General features: G+C 47.3%; 1 protein-coding gene across 1 annotated transcript in view; it reads right to left on the bottom strand.

The window, feature by feature from the left end:
• Positions 1-25,951, bottom strand: part of LOC137335858 (calsenilin-like) — a 28,113-nt gene that overhangs the window by 1,073 nt on the left and 1,089 nt on the right. Inside the window, exons 2-7 of the mRNA XM_068001340.1 lie at positions 13,149-13,273; positions 10,062-10,131; positions 7,828-7,898; positions 4,840-4,947; positions 1,577-1,681; positions 1,020-1,082 (exon numbers count right to left, since the gene is read on the bottom strand). Coding sequence (XP_067857441.1) covers positions 1,020-1,082; positions 1,577-1,681; positions 4,840-4,947; positions 7,828-7,898; positions 10,062-10,131; positions 13,149-13,273 — 542 coding nt within the window. The remainder of the gene's footprint in view (positions 1-1,019; positions 1,083-1,576; positions 1,682-4,839; positions 4,948-7,827; positions 7,899-10,061; positions 10,132-13,148; positions 13,274-25,951) is intronic.

Consider the following 25,951-nt stretch of genomic DNA (forward strand, 5'->3'; position numbering starts at 1 on the left):
AACTTGGAAATATCGTAAACATTGAACAGAACAGTAGCCGACTTCAGGAGGACATGGACAGACCGGTGAAATGGGCAGACAAGTGGCAGATAAAATTTAATGCAGAGAAGTGTGAAGTGATGCACTTTGGAGTGAAGGACTGGGATTGTTCTCCTGAGAGCAGAGAAGGTTAAGGGGAGATTTAATAGAGGCGTTCAAACTCATGAGTGGTTTTGATAGAGTAAATAAGGAGAAACTGTTTCCACTGGAACATAGGAACAGGAGTAGGCCATTCAGCCCCTCGAGCCTGCTCCGCCATTTGATAAGATCATGGCTGATCTGTGATCTAACTCCATATACCTGCCTTTGGCCCATATCCCTCAATACCTTTGGTTGCCAAAAAACCTCTCTATCTCAGATTTAAATTTAGCAATTGAGCTAGTATCAATTGCCGTTTGCGGAAGAGAGTTCCAAACTTCGACCACCCTTTGTGTGTAGAAATATTTTCTAATCTTGCTCCTGAAAGGTCTGGCTCTAATTTTTAGACTGTGCCCCCGACTCCTAGAATCCCCAACCAGCGGAAATAGTTTCTCTCTATCCACCCTATCTGTTCCCCTTAATATCTTATGTCGGGAGGGTCGGTACCAGAGGTCACAGATTTAAGATAATTGGCAAAAGAACCAGAGGGGAGATGAGGAGAATTTTTTTTTTACTCAGCGAGTTGTTCTGATCTGCCTGAAAGGGCAGTGGAAGCAGAGTTAATAGTAACTCTCATAAGGGAATCGGATAAAAACATGAAAAAGAAAAAATTGCAGGGCTGTGGGGAAAGACCGGGGGGGGGGGAGTGGGGACTAATTGGATAGCTCTTTCAAAGAGCCAACACAGGCATGATGGGCCGAGTGGCCTCCTTCTGTGCTTTATGATTCGATGAAAAGAAACCCTTAGATTTTACCGAAAATGAACTTGACAGAATGACCTTGTTAGGACTTGTGTTTGCTCGAATAATATTTGAAGGGATCCAGTGATGATGTGTCACCAACCTTTCGACAGGACTCCAGGAACTCATCAATTGTCACCACTCCATCTTGGTTTCTGTCCATCTTCTGAGGAACAAAATACCAATTAGTTTTGAGACTTAGCTTCCAAATGTGTACCTGACAAAACAAGTTCGGCACCACAATCCCAGGCCGTGGAAACCTTTCCACTTTGCCAGGTTTTCCATGCTTCCCACAGCCCTCTGCTATTCTGCTGTAACCATTTACACTTCTTCTGGACCCATCATTTGTGTCTTTACTTGTCCCATTACCATCCCCTTTTGCCTTGCACCATCATCCCTTTTGTCATTTAATCACCCCTACCCTCCACCCCATCACAGACCTTTCCCCTTTGTTCTTTCCCTGCCTCTCCCCGGACCCCTGAACTTGTGTAGAAGCTGTGCACCTCGAACATCTTCCAGTTCTGACGAAAGGTCATTGACCTGAAAGGTTAACTCTGTTTCTCTCTCCACAGATGCTGCCTGACCTGCTGAGCGTTTTCCAGCATTTTCTGGTTTTATTTCAGATTTCCAGCACCCGCTCTTGTTTCAGCGCCAGAGTACCTGAAAGAACTTTTCCACATGTTCGAATGGAGTGTCTTGGTGTAGAATGGGGTATGTGTATCGGCCCATCATGTCGTAGATTGATTGAATAATAGCCAACATTTCCTGAAAGCAGAACAGGAGCAACTGTGACATCATCCCAGGCAACGGGAGCCAGTTCATGGACAAAACGCCAAAGTGAATCAGCCAAAAATCACTGTTGGATGTTTAACACCTCAGTACACATGGTGGGTGAGTGCACACTGTACCGACAGGTAATGGTGGGTTTGTGCACACTGTACCTACAGGTAATGGTGGGTGTGTGTACTGTACCTACAGGTAATGGTGGGTGAGTGTACACTGTACCTACAGGTAATGGTGGGTTTGTGCACACTGTACCTACAGGTAATGGTGGGTGTGTGTACTGTACCTACAGGTAATGGTGGGTGTGTGTACTGTACCTACAGGTAATGGTGGGTGAGTGTACACTGTACCTACAGGTAATGGTGGGTTTGTGCACACTGTACCTACAGGTAATGGTGGGTGTACACTGTACCTACAGGTAATGGTGGGTTTGTGCACACTGTACCTACAGGTAATGGTGGGTGTGTGTACACTGTACCTACAGGTAATGGTGGGTGAGTGTACACTGTACCTACAGGTAATGGTGGCTGAGTGTACTGTACCTACAGGTAATGGTGTGTGTGTACACTGTACCTACAGGTAATGGTGGGTGAGTGTACACTGTACCTACAGGTAATGGTGGCTGAGTGTACACTGTACCTACAGGTAATGGTGGGTGAGTGTACACTGTACCTACAGGTAATGGTGGGTGAGTGTACACTGTACCTACAGGTAATGGTGGGTGAGTGTACTGTACCTACAAGTAATGGTGAGTGTGTGTACACTGTACCTACAGGTAATGGTGGGTGTACACTGTACCTACAGGTAATGGTGGGTGGGTGTACACTGTACCTACAGGTAATGGTGTGTGTGTGTACACTGTACCTACAGGTAATGGTGGGTGAGTGTACTTTACCTACAGGTAATGATGGGTGAGTGTACACTGTACCTACAGGTAATGGTGGGTGTGTGTACTGTACCTGCAGGTAATGGTGGGTGAGTGTACAATGTACCTACAGGTAATGGTGGGTGTGTGTACTGTACCTACAGGTAATGGTGGGTGAGTGTACACTGTACCTACAGGTAATGGTGGGTTTGTGCACACTGTACCTACAGGTAATGGTGGGTGTGTGTACTGTACCTACAGGTAATGGTGGGTGTACTCTGTACCTACAGGTAATGGTGGGTGTGTGTACTGTACCTACAGGTAATGGTGGGTGTACACTGTACCTACAGGTAATGGTGGGTGTGTGTACTGTACCTACAGGTAATGGTGGGTGAGTGTACACTGTACCTACAGGTAATGGTGGGTGTGTGTACTGTACCTACAGGTAATGGTGGGTTTGTGCACACTGTACCTACAGGTAATGGTGGGTGTGTGTACTGTACCTACAGGTAATGGTGGGTTTGTGCACACTGTACCTACAGGTAATGGTGGGTGTGTGTACACTGTACCTACAGGTAATGGTGGGTGAGTGTACACTGTACCTACAGGTAATGGTGGGTTTGTGTACACTGTACCTACAGGTAACGGTGTGTGTGTGTACACTGTACCTACAGGTAATGGTGGGTGAGTGTACTGTACCTACAGGTAATGGTGGGTTTGTGTATACTGTACCTACAGGTAATGGTGTGTGTGTACACTGTACCTACAGGTAATGGTGGGTGAGTGTACTGTACCTACAGGTAATGGTGGGTTTGTGTACACTGTACCTACAGGTAATGGTGGGTGGGTGTACACTGTACCTACAGGTAATGGTGGGTGAGTGTACTGTACCTACAGGTAATGGTGGGTGAGTGTACTGTACCTTCAGGTAATGGTGGGTTTGTGTACACTGTACCTACAGGTAATTGTGGGTGTGTGTACACTGTACCTACAGGTAATGGTGGGTGTGTGTACACTGTACCTACAGGTAATAGTGGGTGTGCGTACACTGTACCTACAGGTAATGGTGGGTGTGCGTACACTGTACCTACAGGTAATAGTGGGTGTGTGTACACTGTACCTACAGGTAATGGTGGGTGTGTGTACACTGTACCTACAGGTAATGGTGGGTGTGTGTACACTGTACCTACAGGTAATGGTGGGTGTGTGTACACTGTACCTGCAGGTAATGGTGGGTGTGCGTACACTGTACCTACAGGTAATGGTGGGTGTGCGTACACTGTACCTACAGGTAATAGTGGGTGTGTGTACACTGTACCTACAGGTAATGGTGGGTGTGTGTACACTGTACCTACAGGTAATGGTGGGTGTGCGTACACTGTACCTACAGGTAATAGTGGGTGTGTGTACACTGTACCTGCAGGTAATGGTGGTTGTGCGTACACTGTACCTACAGGTAATGGTGGTTGTGCGTACACTGTACCTACAGGTAATGGTGGTTGTGCGTACACTGTACCTACAGGTAATGGTGGTTGTGCGTACACTGTACCTACAGGTAATGGTGGGTGTGCGTACACTGTACCCACGGGTAATGGTGGTTGTGCGTACACTGTACCTACAGGTAATGGTGGGTGTGCGTACACTGTACCTGCAGGTAATGGTGGTTGTGCGTACACTGTACCTACAGGTAATGGTGGTTGTGCGTACACTGTACCTACAGGTAATGGTGGGTGTGCGTACACTGTACCCACAGGTAATGGTGGTTGTGCGTACACTGTACCTACAGGTAATGGTGGTTGTGCGTACACTGTACCTACAGGTAATGGTGGGTGTGCGTACACTGTACCTACAGGTAATGGTGGGTGTGCGTACACTGTACCTACAGGTAATGGTGGGTGTGCGTACACTGTACCTACAGGTAATGGTGGTTGTGCGTACACTGTACCTACAGGTAATGGTGGGTGTGCGTACACTGTACCCACAGGTAATGGTGGTTGTGCGTACACTGTACCTACAGGTAATGGTGCTTGTGCGTACACTGTACCTACAGGTAATGGTGGGTGTGCGTACACTGTACCTACAGGTAATGGTGGGTGTGCGTACACTGTACCTACAGGTAATGGTGGGTGTGCGTACACTGTACCTACAGGTAATGGTGGGTGTGCGTACACTGTACCTACAGGTAATGGTGGGTTTGCGTACACTGTACCTACAGGTAATGGTGGGTGTGCGTACACTGTACCTACAGGTAATGGTGGGTGTGCGTACACTGTACCTCCTTGGTGATGTAACCATCATTGTTGATGTCATACAGGTTGAACGCCCAGTTTAGTCTCTCATTTACAGTCCCACGCAACAACAAGGACAAACCAATCACAAAATCCTGAATAACAGAGAGATGGAAAAATGGATCATGAGACAAGAAGAAATGGATAATCCAGAATAAGTCAGCATTGGTCTCCCTCCCAATAACATGGAATTTCAAGCATGAGACAGAGTCGATTACCCTCCTCAAAGACTGGTAAATATTTGGAACAGACTCAGTGTGTCGAAAGAAAGAAAGCTGAATGGATAATTTGTTCAGAAAATAACTGAAGATGAAAAGAGTAAGCACGGGTTGATCTGAGGGTGTGTGCTGTAGATATGGGGGATCAATTGGATCCGGGCTGTTTCTGGGAGCAGGTCGTGTGATGTGCTGTCACCCTGCGCCCAATGTCCTCTCCACAGGCAGGATGGAAGTTTTGGCCATTCCATTCTGGGCCTCACACTGGAATCAATGCAATTCACACTTTCCACCACCAGGGGAGCTCAATCTCTTAAAGGGAGCATGTTTCTTCGAAATGTCTTAAAGGTACCTGTTATTTGCTGGAAATAACAGCCTGCCGTCTGCACGGAGTCTGAACGGAGATCAGACATCGCACACGTAAAACACAGATGCAGGTCCCGTCCCTATGTTTACACACTGATGAGTTATGTTAAAATATAAATAAAGGTTGTGCACTACTAAATCCCACATCCTCCAATCTGCACGCCAGGCCTCACCAATCTGCCGATCTGAGTTGGTACCAGACCTGTGAGAGTGCATGCACCAAGGTTCTCTGCTGATGCACCAGAGACCTTGGTGCAAGAGATGGACAGAAGGAGGGACATCGTATATCCGCAGGGAGGGGGGAACAAGAGGCCCTCCAGACAAACTCAAAAGGCAGTGGGAGGCAGCGGGGGACGAAGTCAATGCCAGGCACACAGCATCATGAACATGGATGCAGTGCAGGAAGAAGTTCAATGCTTTGACATGAGTGGTCAGGGTGAGTGAGGTCACCTGTCAAGTGGCGTCTCCTACCAACTGCACCATGCACTACACCCCCCATCACCCACATACCAACAAACTCTTTCCATCAGTACTCATCTCTTCCAATCAGATGCTTCCTCTCACCCTTAAACATTACCACTACTTCAAGCCACTCACCCACAACTCACAGGCCACACACACTGGCAACTATTCAACCATAACATGCACATCACCCAGACACACGTCCTGCTTTCTTGCAGGAGAAGGTGGCGCATATCAAGAGGCAGCAAGTGGCCGTGGCATTTAGCCCCTCGAGCCTGTTCCACCATTCAATGAGATCATGGTGGACCTGTGACCTAACTCCATATACCCGCCTTAGCCCGACATCCCTTAATACCCTTGGTTCACAGAAATCTATCAATCTCAGATTTAACTTTCACAAGCGAGCTAGCATCACCTGCCGTTTGCAGAAGAGCATTCCAAACGTCTCCCACCCTTTGCCTGTAGAAGCATTTTCTAACTTCACTTCTGCACGTCCTGGTTCTAAATGTTAGGCTATGTCCCCACGTCCTAGTGTTGAAGTGTAGGAGACCTCCAAAAACAGTTACAAATGTCTCGGCAGCCAGAAGCAATAATCCAGCCACTAACCTGTAAATCTTGCATGGTCCCTTTAAATAGCGCTGGTGGGGGGTCTTCCAGGCACTCTAAGACACGTTCAGATGCTCGGGGTTAAGACTGTGCGTTGAGTTGAGCGTTAAGTCCCAAAATGGTGTCTATCACTTTAAATCAGCGTTGTGCACTGATTGAAGCCATTTTCTCCCTACTTTACATGATTCCAGCGTTCGTTATCTGCGCCTGCACAAACTCCTATACCAAGATGGCCCAATTTAGCGGCCATGGTTCTGTCATTTGTATCTCCTGCCTTAGTTTATCTTTGTACATAGCAGTCACTTTTATCTCCTGTAAACAATTTTACAACACCAAGTTATAGTCCAGCAATTTTATTTTAAATTCACAAGCTTTCGGAGGCTTCCTCCTTCGTCAGGTGAACGATGTGAACGATGTCACCTGAGGAAGGAGGAAGCCTCCGAAAGCTTGTGGAATTTAAAATAAAATTGTTGGACTATAACTTGGTGTTGTAAAATTGTTTACAATTGTCAACCCCAGTCCATCACCGGCATCTCCACATCATGACTACATTGGATTGAGCAGACATTACAGGGAATCTACCACAAGGTGTCTCCAATGGACATGAGTTTATCTTGGAGATCCCACTCACTGGATCTCTTCCTTTGCGTTGGATTCCTGTTAACTCGATGCTCCTGCACAAAAACAAACTTGTTTTCTTTTCTTGACTTGGGATCAAGTAGAAGCATTCAAGTGACAAGTATCGCAAAGTCCTCCACGCCCTGGAACTTTGAAGAGCTGAAATCCAAAGCTGCTGAAGCTGGCTTTGCACATGGAATCAGCAGGAGCTTCAAAGAGCAGGAAACATGAGCAGGCCATTCAGCCCCTCGAGCCTGTTCCGCCATTCAATGGCTGATCTCTATCCTAACTCCATGAAAGGACCTTTGAATAGATTTGAAACAGCAGATTGTCGGGAGAAGCAAAGTCTTTCTTTCCTCTAACGGCCTGCAGGTTATTTACAATCCACGTTTGGCATCACCTGATTACCACTCCCTATTTATCTCATTTTTTACTTTTATTCTTTTCAACCTGGATGGTGATCTGTTCTGTGGAGCTTGGCTTATCATGAAATAAAGTTAGCTGGAGAGGGATTGATGTTAAGAAGGGGAGATGGTCAACAAAGATGTATCATGGAATGATCGAGCTTATAGCAGAGAAGGAGGCCACTTTGTTCTTTGTACCTGTACCAGCGGACACTCCTCTTTAACTGGAGTTTTCGAACCTAGTCCCAATTCCCTGTCTTTACCCTGTATTCCCAACATTCATTTCCATCAATCTTTTTCTTACCTCAAATCGGATTGCTCCACGCTTATCTGTATCAAATGCATTAAACAGGAAATGTGCATAAGTTGTCGCATCTGAAACAAGAACAGAAAGAATATCCTTCACTTTAGGTCCCGAGTTTCATTCTATACTTATAACAGTCGATGATTCTGGAGGAGCAGAGGAAGGATTCAAATGAATCCCAAATGAGAGCTCCAAATCTTGTAGCATTTGCAAATGCTGCCCAGTTACAATTTCTGATTTGATTATTAATTTGCTTTGCTGCTGTCTGCAAAGATGACAAAGGATACAGTGGCCCTCCGTACCTGGAACAGAGACCTGTGGCCACAGCAATATCCTTCAGATGGTTCGAGGAGTACCCTGTACGCAGGGAAGGGCCAAAGATTTCTATGGTGATGCACTGTATCCCAGAAGGAACATAGGAACAGGAGGAGGCCGTTCAGCCCCTCGAGCCTGTCCCGCCATTCAATTAGATCATGGCTGATCTGCATCTTAACTCCATTTACCTTCCTTTGCTCCATTTCCATTGATACCCTTACCTGATAAAAATCTATCTATCTCGGTCTTGAAAGCTCCAATTGACCTCCAGCATCCACAGCCTTTTGGGGGGGAGAGAGTTCCAGATTTACACTCCCCTTTGTGTGATGAAGTGCTTCCTGATTTCACTCTTGAAAGGCTTAGCTCTTGTTTTAAGATTATGCCCTCGTTCTGGATTCCCCCATCAGAGGAAATTGTTTCTCTGTATCTACCTTATCGAATCCCTTTATCATTTTAAAGATCTCAATTAGATCACCCCTGAACCTTCTAATCTCAAGGAATACAAACCAAGTTTATGCAACCTGTCCTCATAATTTAACCCTTTAAGCCCTGGTATCGTTCTGGTGAATCTGCGCTGTGCCCCCTCCAAGGCCAATATATCTTTCCTGAGCTTCAGTGCCCAAAACTGAACACAGTACCTCCAGATGGGACCTGACCAGGGTTCTGTACAACTGAAGCATCAATTCCTCACTCTTGTATTCTGACCCCCTTGAGATAAAGGCCAACATTCCATTGGACGTTATGATTCCTTTTTGTACCTGTGCACTAGATTTTAGTGATTTGTGTACCTGGACACCTAAATCCCTTTGCTCCTCCACAGCACCTAGTCTATCCCCAATAAGAAAATAGTCCGATTTGTCTTTCTCGCATCCCCAGGGGATGACCGCATATTTCCCCACATTGAACTCCATCTGCCATAGTCTTGCCCACTCACTTAATCTGTCCCTTTGTAACTTTCTGCTCCCATCCACACAACTTATTGTCATCTGCAAACTCGGATACACAACACTCGATTCCTTCGCCCACACCATTAATCTATGTGATGAAAAGCTGAGGCCCCAGTACAGATCCCTGGAGAACGTCACATCCCACATTCTGCCAATCAGAGAATGAACCCTTTATTCCCACTTTCTGTCTCCTAACTCCCAACCAGTTACCGGCCCATGTCACAAGGTTACCTCCGATTTTCGATCGATAGTATTGCACACCTGAAAAGAAAAGAAGCTCTGCCCAAAAGGGAGCACAGGAAGAATTACAGACATTACAGCACAGAAGGAGGCCATTCAGCCCATCATGCCCATGCCGGTGCTAGTTCATCAACTAGAGCTAATTCCATTTCCCTAACCTTTCACAGGGTTGGAGAGACAGCCAATACATTGGCAAATTCATGATAAAGTCAACTTTGTCACTACTCAAATATTCCAGAATGCAGACTGCTATTAAGGTAACACTCCCTCAGTTCCTTTTGCAAGTGTGGTGTCCTTCTGACACACATGAATGAAGATCTACTCTGCAGGTCTTTCAAACATTCTGCTGTAAAATCCTGGTGGACTAATTAAACCAGAATTCAGGAACAAGTTAAGGCCATTCAGCCTGTGCAGGCCACTTTGTTACTACAGTGATGTTTCATGTTTTTAAAAATCCAGATACATAACTGTTTGTTCCAACTCCCTTTCGAATACTTAGCCAAGTCAGTACTTACTGCTTGGCGTTAATTGTATTACTTTATATTTCTCAATAATAAATTTTACCAGCAATTCATCTGCTCCCTACATTACAACAGTGACTACACTTCAAAAATACTTCATCGGCTGTAAAACGCTTTGGGACATCCTGAGGTTATGAAAGGCGCTATATAAATGCATGTTCTTTCTTTTTGTTAATCGGTTATATATTCTGGAGTTAGTTCAATCTCTTACCTCCCTGTGGGAAGAACTGGGAATAAATTACTTTAAACGTTTCCTCATCCACCATCCCACTGGGGCATTCCTGTAAATGTAGAAGTCCATCGTTAGATTTTATCTTTTAAATAAGCTGTAATATCAGATTGTCACAAACTGTTTGCCTGAAATTGCTAATTGAGACAGTACATGAACTGAAAGATGAGGTAGGAAGTGAGGGAGTGTGAACAAAGAAACCCTGAGTCCAGATAACCCAACGCTGTTTGAAGCAAGATTTCATCCATGAAACTGTGTTTCAACAGAACAGAGACGTCCACTTCTTAGGGTAAACTTACATCTTTTTGTGGGATCGTTCCGAGCCCTCCGCGGGGCAGCTGCTGCAAATTAATGATTTCTTTTAGCCTCTCGATTGTGGAAATTATCAAGGCAGTTGCTCATAAACACTTTACAGAAGTGCAGAAATGTCAAAATTGTGGAAACATAAGTGGATTTTAGAACAGTGTTTAAGAAAAGAAGGGCTGAATTCTCCTCCCACTGCAAATCCACTGACTCCTGGACCCGCTTTGCAATGCAGAACGGGCCTGAAGCAGGAATACGGTTCCTAATAAGTTTACCGCCTTCTGCGATGTCTCAATCGAAGAGTCTCCAGTCCGGCCTTTTCAATGTCCTCATCCTCCCCTTTCTCGTAGCATAAGAACAGAGAGATTCCCACTATGAAATCCATGGCCGCACTGCAAAGCAGTACTGACAGTAAAAGCCCTGAGTCAACCTCCAAAGTACTAAAGTGATCAATATTCAGGCAAAGTAAGGCCAACCTTCAGGAGCAGCACACAAAATGGCCTCCTCAATGTGGGATGCACCTCAAGGATACTTTACTGCAGATCCGACCAACACTTATTTGGGGTCGGAGTTGGGGAAAATGGGGTGGTGAGGGGTTAAGCCATGCCCCCCTTTGTCGTTTGGTCTCTTTTTGAGCCTTAAAGGGAACTGGCGATTTTTTGGGAAGATGATTCTGGTGCAGCGGTTTTCAGGCAGTCGCCTTTAACTATTGTTTTACACCCCGAATCCACCCCAAAACAAGCAGTAACTCAGAGGAGAATCCAGCCTCAATTCGGTAAATGGTCCCCACCAAATCATTTGACATTTCACCAGTAAAAAGCTGCATAAAAATAGGGCGCCCAATCAGAATTAAGTTGCAATAATTGGAAATCAGCACTTGAAGTACCAGAGAATGACCTGTGACCTCTCTTAAACAACTTGTCCCCACTCACACAGGCAGCTCAGGGCAGAGGATGGAATCAAACGCAGATACGTGTCACCCCGTGTCGCACTGAAAGTGTTTAACAAGCTCTCAAATCAATAGAGTTATTCCTGGGCACAGAAAGCCAAACACCTACAATGAGAATCCCCCTCTTCCCCCTACCTCGATGTCAGAGCACAGAGCTGGATAGAGTCTGTGAAAGCCCGTTTTAAGGGGCAATGCTGGGGTTTTACTTGTATCACCTTGGATCATGTCCCACCCCCTGTTCCGGGGGTGACGTGAATGACAGCTACAGAGGAATTTCTCCCCAAACCCCTCGGAAAGCACCATGTAAGGAGATAAAACAGACTTACATTGAATGTGAATTTCACAATGTCAGAAATATGGCTCCTGATATTTAAATCCTGATGTTGCACTGCTGTCAATTGAATGATTTTTGTGCTTTTAAAACATTTTATTGCATTCAAGGACTGTTTATATTAATTATATATGTGATTAATTATACAGACGAGACCAAGTGTAATCTTCAGTTGAAATGGGGTTAGACAGTGGGGCTGATTGAACCAAGGCACCCGCACAGAATTCAGTCTCCATTTTAAAGTCATACGTTCTGTCCTTATTTTAATATTTCCATTAAAAGTTCCTACATCCATATTTGTAATGGAAACTGCCGATGCAAACATGTCAGACTGTGATCACACCTTCTGACCAGTGGTGGGAGGACATACAGCACCTTTACTGGGGAGAGGGGGAATTACAGCCTGATGGGTCGGCATTGGCAACAGGAATTTATAATGGGAAACATTGACAACACAAAGGTCAGGGGGTAATAAACCACAGGACAACACAGATAGATCTTACATACGGACAATACAACACATCTTACATACGGACAACACAGACAGATCGTACATACAGACAACACAGATAGATCTTACATACAGACAACACAGATAGATCTTACATACGGACAATACAACACATCTTACATACGGACAACACAGACAGATCGTACATACAGACAACACAGATAGATCTTACATACAGACAACACAGATAGATCTTACATACGGACAATACAACACATCTTACATACGGACAACACAGACAGATCGTACATACAGACAACACAGATAGATCTTACATACAGACAACACAGACAGATCTTACATACGGACAATACAACACATCTTACATACAGACAACACAGACACATCTTACATACAGACAACACAGATACATCTTACATACAGACAATGCAACACATCTTACATATGGACAATACAACACATCTTACATACGGACAACACAGACAGATCTTACATACAGACAATACAACACATCTTACATATGGACAATACAACACATCTTACATACGGACAGCACAGACAGATCTTACATACAGACAATACAACACATCTTACATATGGACAATACAACACATCTTACATACGGACAGCACAGACAGATCTTACATACAGACAATACAACACATCTTACATATGGACAATACAACACATCTTACATACGGACAGCACAGACAGATCTTACATACAGACAATACAACACATCTTACATATGGACAACACAGACACATCTTACATACAGACAACACAGACACATCTTACATACAGACAACACAGATAGATCTTACATACAGACACAGAAAGATATTACATACAGACAATACAACACATCTTACATATGGACAACACAGACAGACAACGCAGACAGATCTTACATACAGACAGGTAGATCTTACATACAGACAACACAGACACATCTTACATACAGACAACACAGACACATCTTACATACAGACAACACAGACAGATCTTACATACGTTTTTGAAGCCCCTGTAAAGTGACTGGATTTCTTTCTTGGAAAACTTGGTCTGTGCTTGAAGTTCATCCACTCCCTCAGGCTGGTGACGCACTGTTGACAGTTCCTCGTCACTCTCACTGCTGTCTGTAAAGAAAGCATTGTTGAAGTGAGCCCTGCATGACATCTCACTGACCCAGGCCTCACACACCATCCTTCACTGTCCAAACTCTCCCATGTAGTTGGAAGATATCGTTCTGTCCTTCCTTCACTTCCAGCTGAGACAACAACTTTGCAGTTAGTGCCAGAAGTGATATAATTCTGGTGCGTTTGATTCAGAGGGAGAGGGAGCAGGGGACTGATGAAGTGAGCCTGAAACTACCTTCAGCATCTGGCTAGAGAGTAGTTTGGAAGAGGCATGTGTCATCTTCCCAACCTTTGGCCTGACAATTATCGCAAAAGCACCTGAAATGATTAAAACTCATGAGGAAAAATCGGGAGATTCGATTCACTTTTATTTTTTATATATTAATTTGATACGAACTATATATTGTCAAACATCGATCTTATTGGATAAATGAAATCAAAGAAAAGGAAGGCTCAGGAATTCCCCATGGAGAGTATTGAAGATTTAAGGGGTGCAGATAAATTTACACCAAAGTATGTTTGACAAAACCACAAACTTTGTGACAGGGGAAACAAACTCAAGCTCAGAAGAGGGAAGGGAGACAGACTGTTCGATTGAGTGGTGATTTCAGTTAGAGTTTGGGCTTTTTCCAATATCTGCCTCTTGTGTAAACAGCTTGATGAAAGTTTCAACAGGCCAGATTCCAATCTGTGCCTTTTACTCGGGCCTCACAGTCTGATAACCCCAGTCACTTTAAATTATTTACTGGACACCACGTTCTATGGCCACATTGTCTCCTCTCAACTTAGCAGGTGGGAACATAAGAACATAAGAACTAGGAGCAGGAGTAGGCCACACGGCCCCTTGAGCCTGCTCCGCCATTCAATCAGATCATGGCTGATCTTCGACCTCAACTCCACTTTCCCGCCCGATCACCACATCCCTTGATTCCCCTCGAGTCCAAAAATCAATCGATCTCAGCCTTGAATATATTCAATGACTCAGCATCCACAGCCCTCTGGGGTAGAGAATTCCAAAGATTCACAATCCTCTGAGTGAAGAAATTCCTCCTCATCTCAGTCTTAAATGGCCGACCCCTTATCCTGAGACTATGCCCCCTGGTTCTAGACTCTCCAGCCAGGGGAAACAGCCTTTCAGCATCTACCCTGTCAAGCCCTCTAAGAGTTTTACATGTTTCAATGAGATCACCTCTCATTCTTCTAAACTCCAGAGAGTATAGGCCCATTCTACTCAATCTCTCATCCCAGGAAACACTCACAATGTTAGACAGCTCGGCACAGGATAAAGCTACTTTCCAAACTCATTTACAATTAAAATGATTCACGGAAACAAAAACACTAACAAAATAATACCCAGCACAATGGGTGATTTATAATCACGGACAACTGCAGTGCATTCTGACAAACTCTTGGAAAGTCTCTGCTGGTAAAAGGAGTACGGTGGTCCAGTGGTTACTGTTACTGGACTAATAATCCAGAGAATGTGAGTTCAATTCCCCACCATGGCAGTTTGAGAATTTGAATTCAAATATAATAGTGTTAGAGGGTACAGTGTTAGAGGGTACAGTGTTAGAGGGTACAGTGGAGGTGAGTACAGTGGCAGTGAGTACCGTGTTGGAGGGTACACTGTTAGAGGGCACAGGGGTGGTGAGTACAGTGTTAGAGGGTACAGTGGAGGTGAGTACAGTTTTAGAGGGTACAGTGGCAGTGAGTACAGTGTTGGAGGGTACACTGTTAGAGGGCACGGGGTGGTGGGTACAGTGGTGGTGAGTACAGTGTTAGAGGATACAGTGTCAGTGAGTACGGTGTTAGAGGATACAGTGTCAGTGAGTACAGTGTTAGAGGATACAGTGTCAGTGAGTACAGTGTTAGAGGATACAGTGTCAGTGAGTACACTGTTAGAGGATACAGTGGCGGTGGGTACAGTGTTAGATGGTTCAGTGTTAGAGGAAACAGTGTTAGCGGTAGTGAGTAGTGTTAGAGGGTACAGTGTTAGAGGATACAGCGGCAGCGTGTACAGTGTTAGAGGACATAGTGTTAGAGGGTACAGTGACAGTGAGTACAGTATTAGAGGATACAGTCTTAGTGGATACAGTGTTAAAGGATACCATGGCAGCGAGTACAGTGTTAGAGGACACAGTGTTAGAGGGTACAGTGACAGTGAGTAAAGTGCTATACGGTACAGTGTGAGAGGATACAGTGTTATAGGGTACAGTGGCAGTGAGTGAAGTGTTAGATGGTACAGTGTGAGAGGGTACAGTGACAGTAAGTACAGTGTTAGAGGATACAGTGTGAGAGGGTACAGTGACAGTAAGTACAGTGTTAGAGGGTACAGTGTTAGAGGGTACAGTGACAGAGAGTACCCTATTAGAGGTTCAGTGTTGGAGGATACAGTGGCAGTGAGTACACTGTTAGAGGGTACAGTGGCCATGAGTACAGTGTTAAGAGGGTACAGTGTCGGTGAGTACAGTGTTAGAGGATACAGTGTCCGAGGGTACAGTGTCAGTGGGTACTGTGTTAGAGGGCACAGTGTTAGAGGATACCGTGGCAGCGAGTAGAGTGTTAGAGGATACAGTGTTAGATGGCACAGTGACAGTGAGTACAGTATTAGAGGTTCAGTGTTAGAGGATACAGTGTTAGCGGGTACAGTGACAGTGAGTACAGTGTTAGAGGACACAGTGTTATAGTGTACAGTGGCAGTGAGTAAAGTGTTAGAGAGTACGCTGTTGGAGGGTACAGTGGCGGTGAGTGAAGTGTTAGAGGGTACAGTGTTAGAAGGTACAGTGTCAGTGAGTACAGTGTTAGAGGGTACAGTGGCAGTGAGTACAATGTTAGAGGGTACAGTGTTAGAGGGTACAGTGGTGGCGAATTCAGTGTTAGAGGGTACAGTGGTAGAGGTTACAGTGGTGGTGAACACAGGACTAAAGGGTACAGTGGTGGTGAGTACAGTGTTAGAGGGTACAGTGTTAGAAAGTACAGTGTCGGTGAGCACAGTGGCAGTGAGTACAGTGTTAGAGGGTACTGTGTTAGAGGGTACAGTGGTGGTGAGTATAGTGTTGGAGGGTACAGTGTTAGAGGGTACAGTGTTAGAGGGTACAGTGCCAGTGATACAATGTTAGAGGGCACAGTGGCAATGAGTACAGTGTTAGAGGGTACAGTTTTAGAGGTTACAGTGGCAGTGACAGTGTTAGAGGATACAGTGTCAGTGAGTACAGTGTTAGATGGTACAATGTTAGAGGGTACAGTGGTGCTGAGTATAGTGTTGGAGGGTACAGTGTTAGAGGGTACAGTGGTGCTGAATAAAGTGTTAGAGGTACAGTGTTAGAGGGTACAGTGGTGCTGAATAAAGTGTTAGAGGTACAGTGTTAGAGGGTACAGTGGTAGTGATACGATGTTAGAGGGCAGAGTGGCGATGAGTACAGTGTTGGAGGGTACAGTGTTAGAGGTTACAGTGGCAGTGAGCACAGTGGCAGTGAGCACAGTGTTAGAGGGTACAGAGGCATTGAACACAATGTTAGAGGGTACAGACTCCTATTAACCCGAAATAAAACAGAAAATACAGAAAGACAAAGTAGGTTCGTCAACATCTGTAAAGAGAAACGGCCAATTAATGATTCAGGTGTGAACCTTTCATCTGATGTGGAGGGTTTAGTCCTGAAACATTAACCTGTCTTTTCGTTTTACAGATTCTGATTGAGTAATACCAGTATCTGCAGGTTTCTGTCCCCCATTTTTATTTGCATCCCGTCCAGCTCCTGCTGCGTTGTTGGTGGTAATTGGATATTTTGACCTTGTGAGATCAGGGACTCACCATGTGTGTAACTGTGAGAATGAATCTGTGTGCTGTGTACTTGATGCTACAGTCTGCTCGCTGTTTAATCTCCAGAACTGCAACATGACAGTTGCCTCTCATAACTGTTGAAAAGGATATCCTGGCCTTGGAGGGGGTGCAGCGCAGATTCACCAGAATGATAGCGGATATTAAAGGGTTTAAACATGGGGACAGATTGCATAAACTTGGGTTGTATTCCCCTGAGCATAACAGATTGAGAGGTGATCTAATCGAGGGGTTTAAAGATGATTAAAGGATTTGATAGGGTGGATGGAGAGAAACTATTTCCTCTGGTGGGGAGTCCAGAACAAGGGGGCAATAACCTTAAAATTAGATTGAGGCCATTCAGGGGTGATGTCAGGAAGCTTCTTCGCACAAAGGGGAGTGAAAATCTAGAACTCTCTCCCCCAAAAAAAGCCTGTGGGTGCTGGGGGACGATTATAACTGAGAGCCAAGTCACATAGTCCCCATGGAGGAGCAGCAGCTGACCATCGCCCTTGTTCCTCCCACTGAGATGGCACCTACGAGGAGCACAAGCCTAAGAAGCAGACAACGCACAGCCGACACTCTCAGCAAGGGCAAGCACTGGAGAACTAAAAGCAGAGACGCAGGCTTTGAGGGGGGAAATTACTGGTTGCACCCACTTTGGAATGTACTGTGCACTGTCAGAAGGGCCATAGTAATGTTGCAGGTGGTGGGACACAGGCTGGGAATGATTGTAGAGGTGGTGCTGATTCGATAATGTTGTTCACGGAACTAGCGCATTATGGAAAGGCCCATAGGTTTGATAAGCCAGGGCCACAAGTGCAGCTTTTATGTGATTGTCTTGTCAATTAATGACCGACGCACAGGTCTTCTGAGCTGCACCTTCCCCAATGATGTCCTCCTCCACCTCCTCCTCCTCCTCCACCTCCACCTCCTCCTCCTCCTCCTCCTCCACCTCCTCCACCTCCTCCTCCTCTGCCAGTGCCGCAGAGTGATTTTCCTGTCCCTCCGGTTAAGGGTTTCCTCTGTCAGAACAGCAAAATGACGATGGATTTACGAATAATCCTAAGACACCCCATTTGATCTTTCCAGGCAATGGAGTCTCTGTTCAACAGGCCAATTGTACGTTCCATGAGAATTTGAGTCGAGGCGTGAGAGCTTAATTGTACTGTTTGTGGCCAGAGGTCTTTGCAAAAGGAGCCCTGTCGTTGCAACAACAATTCAGCAGGAAAAAAAAAAGTTAGTTCAGGGGGGAAATGTTGGCCAGGACACCAAGAGAATTCCCCTCTCTTCCTTCAATAGTGCCCTGAGAACTTTAACATCCATCTAACTCCAATGAAACAGGTGGGTGGGGCCTTGATTTAATGTGTGATCCAAAGGACAACAATGCAGCACTAGATTATGTGCTCACGTACTGAAGGGCTCGAACCTAACCATAGGCAGAGGAGGCCCTGGGTTAGGGTCAATAGAGATCAGAGACTGTATAACTGAGCCATATCAGCCGCACAGGCTCGTAGCTAAAATGAGCAGCGAACCCTGGGTTTCATTGATTTTTGATATAATTTCCATCTCTTTGCATTCTCGTCCGTTCAAATTTCACCTACAACTCAGACGTTCTATTTTTATTCCACATTTTACTGTAAATAGAACTGCCGTGCAGCAGAGGAATCTCATCTGTCTGTTCATCAATTGCTGCGCTGTAAATAACTGAGAAACACGATCCCCATTATACGCATGTGCTTATTGAGTTGGACAGATGTTATTGCGTTGAGATGTTCCAAAAGAAACCAGCAAACATGCATGGAATCAGCGTGAGAGCCCTCACCGTATGGCTAATCCATGCATAACCAGGGTGTCCGGGAGGCAGTGTGAGAGATAATGTGACAGGGAGTCTGTGTGGGACAGAGCGTGTGGCCAGGAATTCTTGTGCTTGTATGTGAGAATTGTAAACAATTTTACAACACCAAGTTATAGTCCAGCAATTTTATTTTAAATTCACAAGCTTTCGGAGGCTTCCCCCTTCCTCAGGTGAACGATGTGAAATGAGAGACAGGGAGAAAGGGCACACGACTGTAGCAGGGAGTTCAGGTGAGAGAGTGTGTACCAGAGAGTCTGTGTGAGGGAGAGAATGTGGCAGAGAGTTCACAACATCTTTGTGATTTTTCTCGAAATATTTATCTGGAGAAATCTCCCCCCTCCTGATATCCCTTCGTCTAAATCATCGTTTGTGTCTGTCTCTCGCTGTGTGTGTCAGCTTGGCTCACTGGTTGCACGACTGCCCGAGTCAGAAGGTTGTGGGGTCAAGTCTCTTTCCAGGGATTTCAGCACAAAATCTAGGCTGACACTTCAGTGCATTACTGGGGGAGTGCTGCACTGTCGGAGGGTCAGAACTGAGGAAGCGCTGCACTGTCGGAGGGTCAGTACTGAGGGAGCGCTGCACTGTCGGAGGGTCAGTACTGAGGGAGCGCTGCATTGTCGGAGGGTCAGTACTGAGGGAGCGCTGCACTGTCGGAGGGTCAGTACTGAGGGAGCGCTGCACTCTCGGAGGGTCAGTACTGAGGGAGCGCTGCACTGTCGGAGGGTCAGTACTGAGGGAGCGCTGCACTGTCGGAGGGTCAGTACTGAGGGAGTGCTGCACTGTCGGAGGGTCAGTACTGAGGGAGCGCTGCACTATCGGAGGGTCAGTACTGAGGGAGCGCTGCACTGTCGGAGGGTCAGTACTGAGGGAGCGCTGCACTGTCGGAGGGTCAGTACTGAGGGAGCGCTGCACTGTCGGAGGGTCAGTACTGAGGGAGCGCTGCACTGTCGGAGGGTCAGTACTGAGGGAGCGCTGCACTCTCGGAGGGTCAGTACTGAGGGAGCGCTGCACTGTCGGAGGGTCAGTACTGAGGGAGCGCTGCACTGTCGGAGGGTCAGTACTGAGGGAGTGCTGCACTGTCGGAGGGTCAGTACTGAGGGAGCGCTGCACTGTCGGAGGGTCAGTACTGAGGGAGCGCTGCACTGTCAGAGGGTCAGTACTGAGGGAGCGCTGCACTGTCGGAGGGTCAGTACTGAGGGAGCGCTGCACTGTCAGAGGGTCAGTACTGAGGGAGCGCTGCACTGTCGGAGGGTCAGTACTGAGGGAGCGCTGCACTGTCGGAGGGTCAGTACTGAGGGAGCGCTGCACTGTCGGAGGGTCAGTACTGAGGGAGCGCTGCACTGTCGGAGGGTCAGTACTGAGGGAGCGCTGCACTGTCGGAGGTGCCTTCATTCAGACACGATGTTAAACAGAGGCCCTGTCTGCCTGTGCAGCTGGATGTGAAAGATCCCATGGCACTATTCCAAGAACAGTAAGGGAGTTATTCAGCTGGGACGGCCATCACTTCTCCCTCAACCAACACCACCAAAACTGGTCATTGACCTCCCTGCTGTTTGTGGGACCTTGCTGTGTAAATTAGCTGCCTGTTTGCATGCCTGACAACAATGACTACACTTCAAAAGTATTTAATTGATTGTTGATTGTGAAGTACTTTGGGACACCCAAGGATGTGAAAGATGCAATTTAAATGCAAATTATTTCTTTCTTTGTGTACTCACTCTCTATCTTTGTAGTTTTGTGTGTGCATTTCTCCCTGTGGTTTGTGTGCGGGTCTCTGTGTAACTCCAGCTTTTCCACATAGTTCTCTGTCGTCTGTAGCAGTATTCCTCACATCTCCTGCCTTTCTCTGCCTCTCGTTGTTTGTGTGTGTCCCCAGCCCCCTCCCCTCTCCCCACCCCCTCTCCCCACTCCCCTCCCCTCTCCCCACCCCCCTCCCCTCTCCCCACCCCCCTCCCCTCTCCCCTCCCCTCTCCCCACCCCCTCCCCTCTCCCCACCCCCCTCCCCTCTCTCTCTCTCCCCCCCCACTCCCCACCTCCCTCTCTCTCTCTCCCTCCCCTCTCCCCACCTCCCTCTCTCTCTCTCCCCCCCTACTCCCCACCTCCCTCTCTGTCTCTCTCCCCGCTCTCCCCACCTCCCTCTCTCTCTCTCCCCCCCTACTCCCCACCTCCCTCTCTGTCTCTCTCCCCGCTCTCCCCACCTCCCTCTCTCTCTCTCCCCCCCTACTCCCCACCTCCCTCTCTGTCTCCCTCCCCGCTCTCCCCACCTCCCTCTCTCTCTCTCCCCCCCTCTCCCCACCTCCCTCTCTGTCTCCCTCCCCGCTCTCCCCACCTCCCTCTCTCTCTCTCCCCCCTCTCCCCACCTCCCTCTCTGTCTCCCTCCCCGCTCGCCCCACCTCCCTCTCTCTCTCTCCCCCCCTCCCCACCTCCCTCTCTCTCTCTCCCCCCCTACTCCCCACCTCCCTCTCTGTCTCCCTCCCCGCTCGCCCCACCTCCCTCTCTCCCCCCCTCCCCACCTCCCTCTCTCTCTCTCCCCCCCTACTCCCCACCTCCCTCTCTGTCTCCCTCCCCGCTCTCCCCACCTCCCTCTCTCTCTCTCCCCCCTCTCCCCACCTCCCTCTCTCTCTCCCTCCCCTCTCCCCACCTCCCTCTCTCTTGCCCTCCCCCCCTCTCCCTCGCCCCCTCCCTCTCTCTCTCTCCCCCCCTCTCCCCACCTCCCTCTCTGTCTCCCTCCCCGCTCTCCCCACCTCCCTCTCTCTCTCTCCCCCCTCTCCCCACCTCCCTCTCTGTCTCCCTCCCCGCTCGCCCCACCTCCCTCTCTCTCTCTCCCCCCCTCCCCACCTCCCTCTCTCTCTCTCTCCCCCCTCTCCCCACCTCCCTCTCTCTCTCCCTCCCCTCTCCCCACCTCCCTCTCTCTCTCCCTCCCCTCTCCCCACCTCCCTCTCTCTTGCCCTCCCCCCCTCTCCCTCGCCCCCTCCCTCTCTCTCTCTCTCTCCCTCCCCTCTCCCTCTCTCTCGCCCTCCCCCCCTCCCTTCTGGTTACATCACCGTCTGGTTTACCTGCAGCTTTTCTTTAATTGAATGGGGGGGTTGATAAACACAGGCTGATGGGGAAAGTTCTAGCACGGCGGTGGGGAGCTGGTAATTGTTGACATGGATTTTAGTTCCGCAGTGAAATCATAGAATCCTACAGCACTGAAGGAGGCCATTCGACCCCTCGTGCCTGTGCTGGCTCTTTGAACAAGCTGTCCAAATTTAGTCCCCCTTCCCATGCTTTTCCCCCATGACCCTGCAAGAAGTGCTGTGGCCTCAGTTGAATTAGTGAAGAGCAGAGCCCCAGATTCCATGTGTCCTTCAGCTCTTTGCTGATCTATTCCCGTCTGCAAAAAACAGAGACAGCAACCCGAGCTGCGACAAACCCTGCTGTATTATTAATGAGCTGATAAAGCTAATCTCATCAACACTACCAGATTGTCTCTGAGCCAGGCACAACCCGAGCAAAGTGAGTAACCGAATGCAGCACTAAGGGAAACGCTCCCATTCTGAACACAGTCATACAACTGAACATCTCAATTTGAACCTTTGATACAAAAATCAGGATATCTTCAACTTCAAAAAAAAAACCCCCAACCGGAATGAGCATTGGAACAAACACATTCATCACCATTTAAATTTCTAAAACAGTGACATGACCCAACCATCCTTATCACCTTCAAACTTGGAGACTTTGCTTCTGCTCCCTTCCATCCAAGTGATCAGTATCTGGTAATAGTACAATAACTTTACCTATGCACGCAGTTCCTGTCTGTCACAAGACGGACCTCAAGTCATAAACTCTTTCCGACTTGAGAATTTCTCATTTATGCCGATCCCCTTTCCCGCTTTTATGCCGATTTTCTATCCAAGGCTACTCCACGACCCTCGGCCTCATTGGAGTGATGGAAGGGATACAGCAAAAATTCACTTCATTGATATCCAGGATGAGAGGATATACTTGTGAAGAAAGGTTTGAAAAATTGGAGCTTTTCCCACTGGGACGCAGAAGGTTAAGGAGGGATCTGGGAGAACTTTTCAAAAGTTATGCAAAGTTTTGGGGCAACACACAGTAAAATGTTTTTGCCATTGGAGGGCGAATTGGTCACAAAGGATCAAAGATTCAGGGGTATCACAGCAACAAGGAAGGGGGAAATTAGATTTTTTTGTCACTCAAAGGATCATTAGAACATGGAATGTTTTATCACAAATGGCTATTGAGGAAGAGAAGACATTAACCATTTAGAAGCAAATTGGATTAGTATTTGAAAAGGGCAGGAATGTCGCATCAGAGTAGATAGTTCCAATTGAAGAATTAGTGCTGGCACAGGCATGATGGGCCGAATGGCCATTTTCACTGTAAATTCTATGATGTTATGATTTCTTCAGCATCGTCCACCTCTACCAATATCGTGGCTGGGCCCCGTTCTCATTATGTTGCCTGTTAACTCTGCTCTGTAAAGCAAAATTGTGCAACATGCAACATACTGCCATGACTTTGGAGACCTTTGCCAGCCAATGCTGCAAGGCACCTCTGCCCTGTCCAAGCCTCGGAGCAGCAGGTTGTATGTTCTGGAAGGGTCCTAGCGGGGGCCTGTGCTTTATTACACCAATATCTCTTCCTGTTTGTAGTTGTCTAAAAGAAGTCATCAGTCAGAAAGAAAGAAAGACTTGCATTCATATAGCGCCTTTCACGACCTCAGGACGTCCCAAAGCTCTTTACAGCCAATCATGTACTTTTGAAGTGTAGTCACTGTTGGAATGTAGGGAAACACGGCAGCCAATTTGCGCAGAGCAAGATCCCACAAACAGCAATCAGATAATGACCAGATCATCTGTTTTTAGTGATATTGATTGAGGGATAAATATTGGCCCAGGACACCTGGGAGAACTCCCCTGCTCTTCTTGGAAATAGTGGCCATGGGATCTTTTACATCCACCTGAGAGCGGCAGACGGGGCCTCAGTTTAATGTCTCATCCGAAAGACGGCACCTCTGAACTGCACCCTACCGAGAGTCAGTATCTTCATGAGAGGAGGAAGAAAATTGGTGAAAAGGACAAAAAATAAATGGTTGGGAAGGGTGATGATTATATCGCAAGGAGGGATTCCCCTTTAAATTCTGGAGTATTTGCATACACGCTGTCCCTTTAAGAGGTGCTGTGTTGCTGATCTTCCTGTTCCTGTGGTCCAAAGTGTTAGTGAGGAGCTCAAACTCGCTGATTCGGATCTACACGTACACCGTTTCAATCTCAGTCCCTGGAATCCCCTGTCGCCCCCCCCCCCAGCCGGGCCACGGGGAGATCAGCATCGCGTTGGCCAGCTTCAGGAACGGCCTGTCAATGTTTGAGCCGTTGGGCGGGTAGAACCCACACCAACCTCAGCTGCTCGGCCAGGAAGCAGGGGGGGTTTCCCGGCGTTGGCCTGACCACCGGCTACCGGGTCCCAAAGCCCACTGACGAGCTCCTGCCGGCAAAACCTGGAGGCAGCCCTCAGAGTATTCGAGCTCGAGAGGTGAAAGAGTTGCAGGCACGAACCGCGAGCGCAAAGTCCTTTTGTCCCAGGGGGACGCGAGCAGCAGTGCCCGAGAGAGCAATCTCCCATTCTAGGGGACACCCAGACAATCCGGGAGGGTTAGCAACTTCAGGCCTTCTTGTCTGATTGCTGTCTACCTGCCGTGGGTCAGTGGGTAGCACTCTCGCCTCTGAGTCAGACGGATATGAGTTCACAGTCCCACTCCAGAGACTAAAGCACAAAATCTAACCTGACACTCCCAGGGCAGTACTGAGGGAGTGCTGCACGGTCTGAGATATCGTCTTTCAGATGAGACATTAAACCGAGGCCCTATCTGCTCTCCCAGGCGGATGTAAAAGATCCCATGGCATTATTGTGAAGAAGAGCAGGGGAGTTCTCCCCAGTATCCTGGCCAATATTTATCCCTCAAAACAGATGATCTGCTCATTGTCACATTGCTGCTTGTGGGATCTTGCTGTGCGCAAATTGGCGGCTGCGTTTCCCACATTACAACAGTGACTACACTTCAAAAAGTACTTCTTTAGCTGTGAAGCACTTTGGGACGTCCTGAGGATGTGAAAGGCGCGAGAGAAACACAAACCTTTCTTTTGCTAGTGCATCCCATCGGGAAATCCGCCTTGGAGTGTTTCTGCTGGTTGAATTTACAACCTAAATCTGTGCAGGATTGTTATAGGATTGTGAATATCAAACCCACAACACCAACCTGAAGCATGGTATGAGTTCATTGAACCATCCAGCACAGAAGGAGGCCATTCGGCCCATCGTGTCTGTGCCGGCTCTTTGAAAGAGCTGTCCAATTAGTCCCACTCCCCTGCTCTTTCTCCATAGCCCTGTAAATTTTTCCTTTTCAAGTATTTATCCAATTCCCTTTTGAAAGTTGCGATTGAATCTGCTTCCGCCGCCCTTTCACGCACTGCATTCCAGAATTCTGTGTTCAGTATGCTGCAGACCCTGGGATCTATCATCGTTTTTTGGACACTACAAGCAACCCAGTAAGACTGTAAATAGGAATACTCTCCTGTGCAACTCATTATTCATTCCTGTCTGCCTGCCACTGGATTTTTCTCACTGTGAATCACAACCTCCTCAGTCTCTGCTCATCTCACTCACCCAGGGGGACATCTCCCTGTGAATGACATTTCAGAAACATTCTTTTATCAAGTTCCCATTCGTTTCTTACGCCCAGTTAGTTTGGCCGAGAATTTCCACAGGGTCCACCCCACCATAGCTCGGGTGGAAACCGCAGAGAAACTCAGCAAAGGGCCATTGACACAGAATGTATAGCACAGAAACAGGCCATTCGGCCCAACAGGTCCATACCCCCCGAGGTTCCTGCGAGACAATCCCCGCCCCCGCTGAATTCCGACTCCGTTTTCCATTACTTGACACACAGAGGAAAGTACCCCCCTCCCCAATTCACCCCGACTGCAACAAGTGTGAG

This window comes from Heptranchias perlo, chromosome 20, assembly GCF_035084215.1.
Source record: "Heptranchias perlo isolate sHepPer1 chromosome 20, sHepPer1.hap1, whole genome shotgun sequence".
In the NCBI taxonomy this organism is placed as follows: Eukaryota; Metazoa; Chordata; class Chondrichthyes; order Hexanchiformes; family Hexanchidae; genus Heptranchias; species Heptranchias perlo.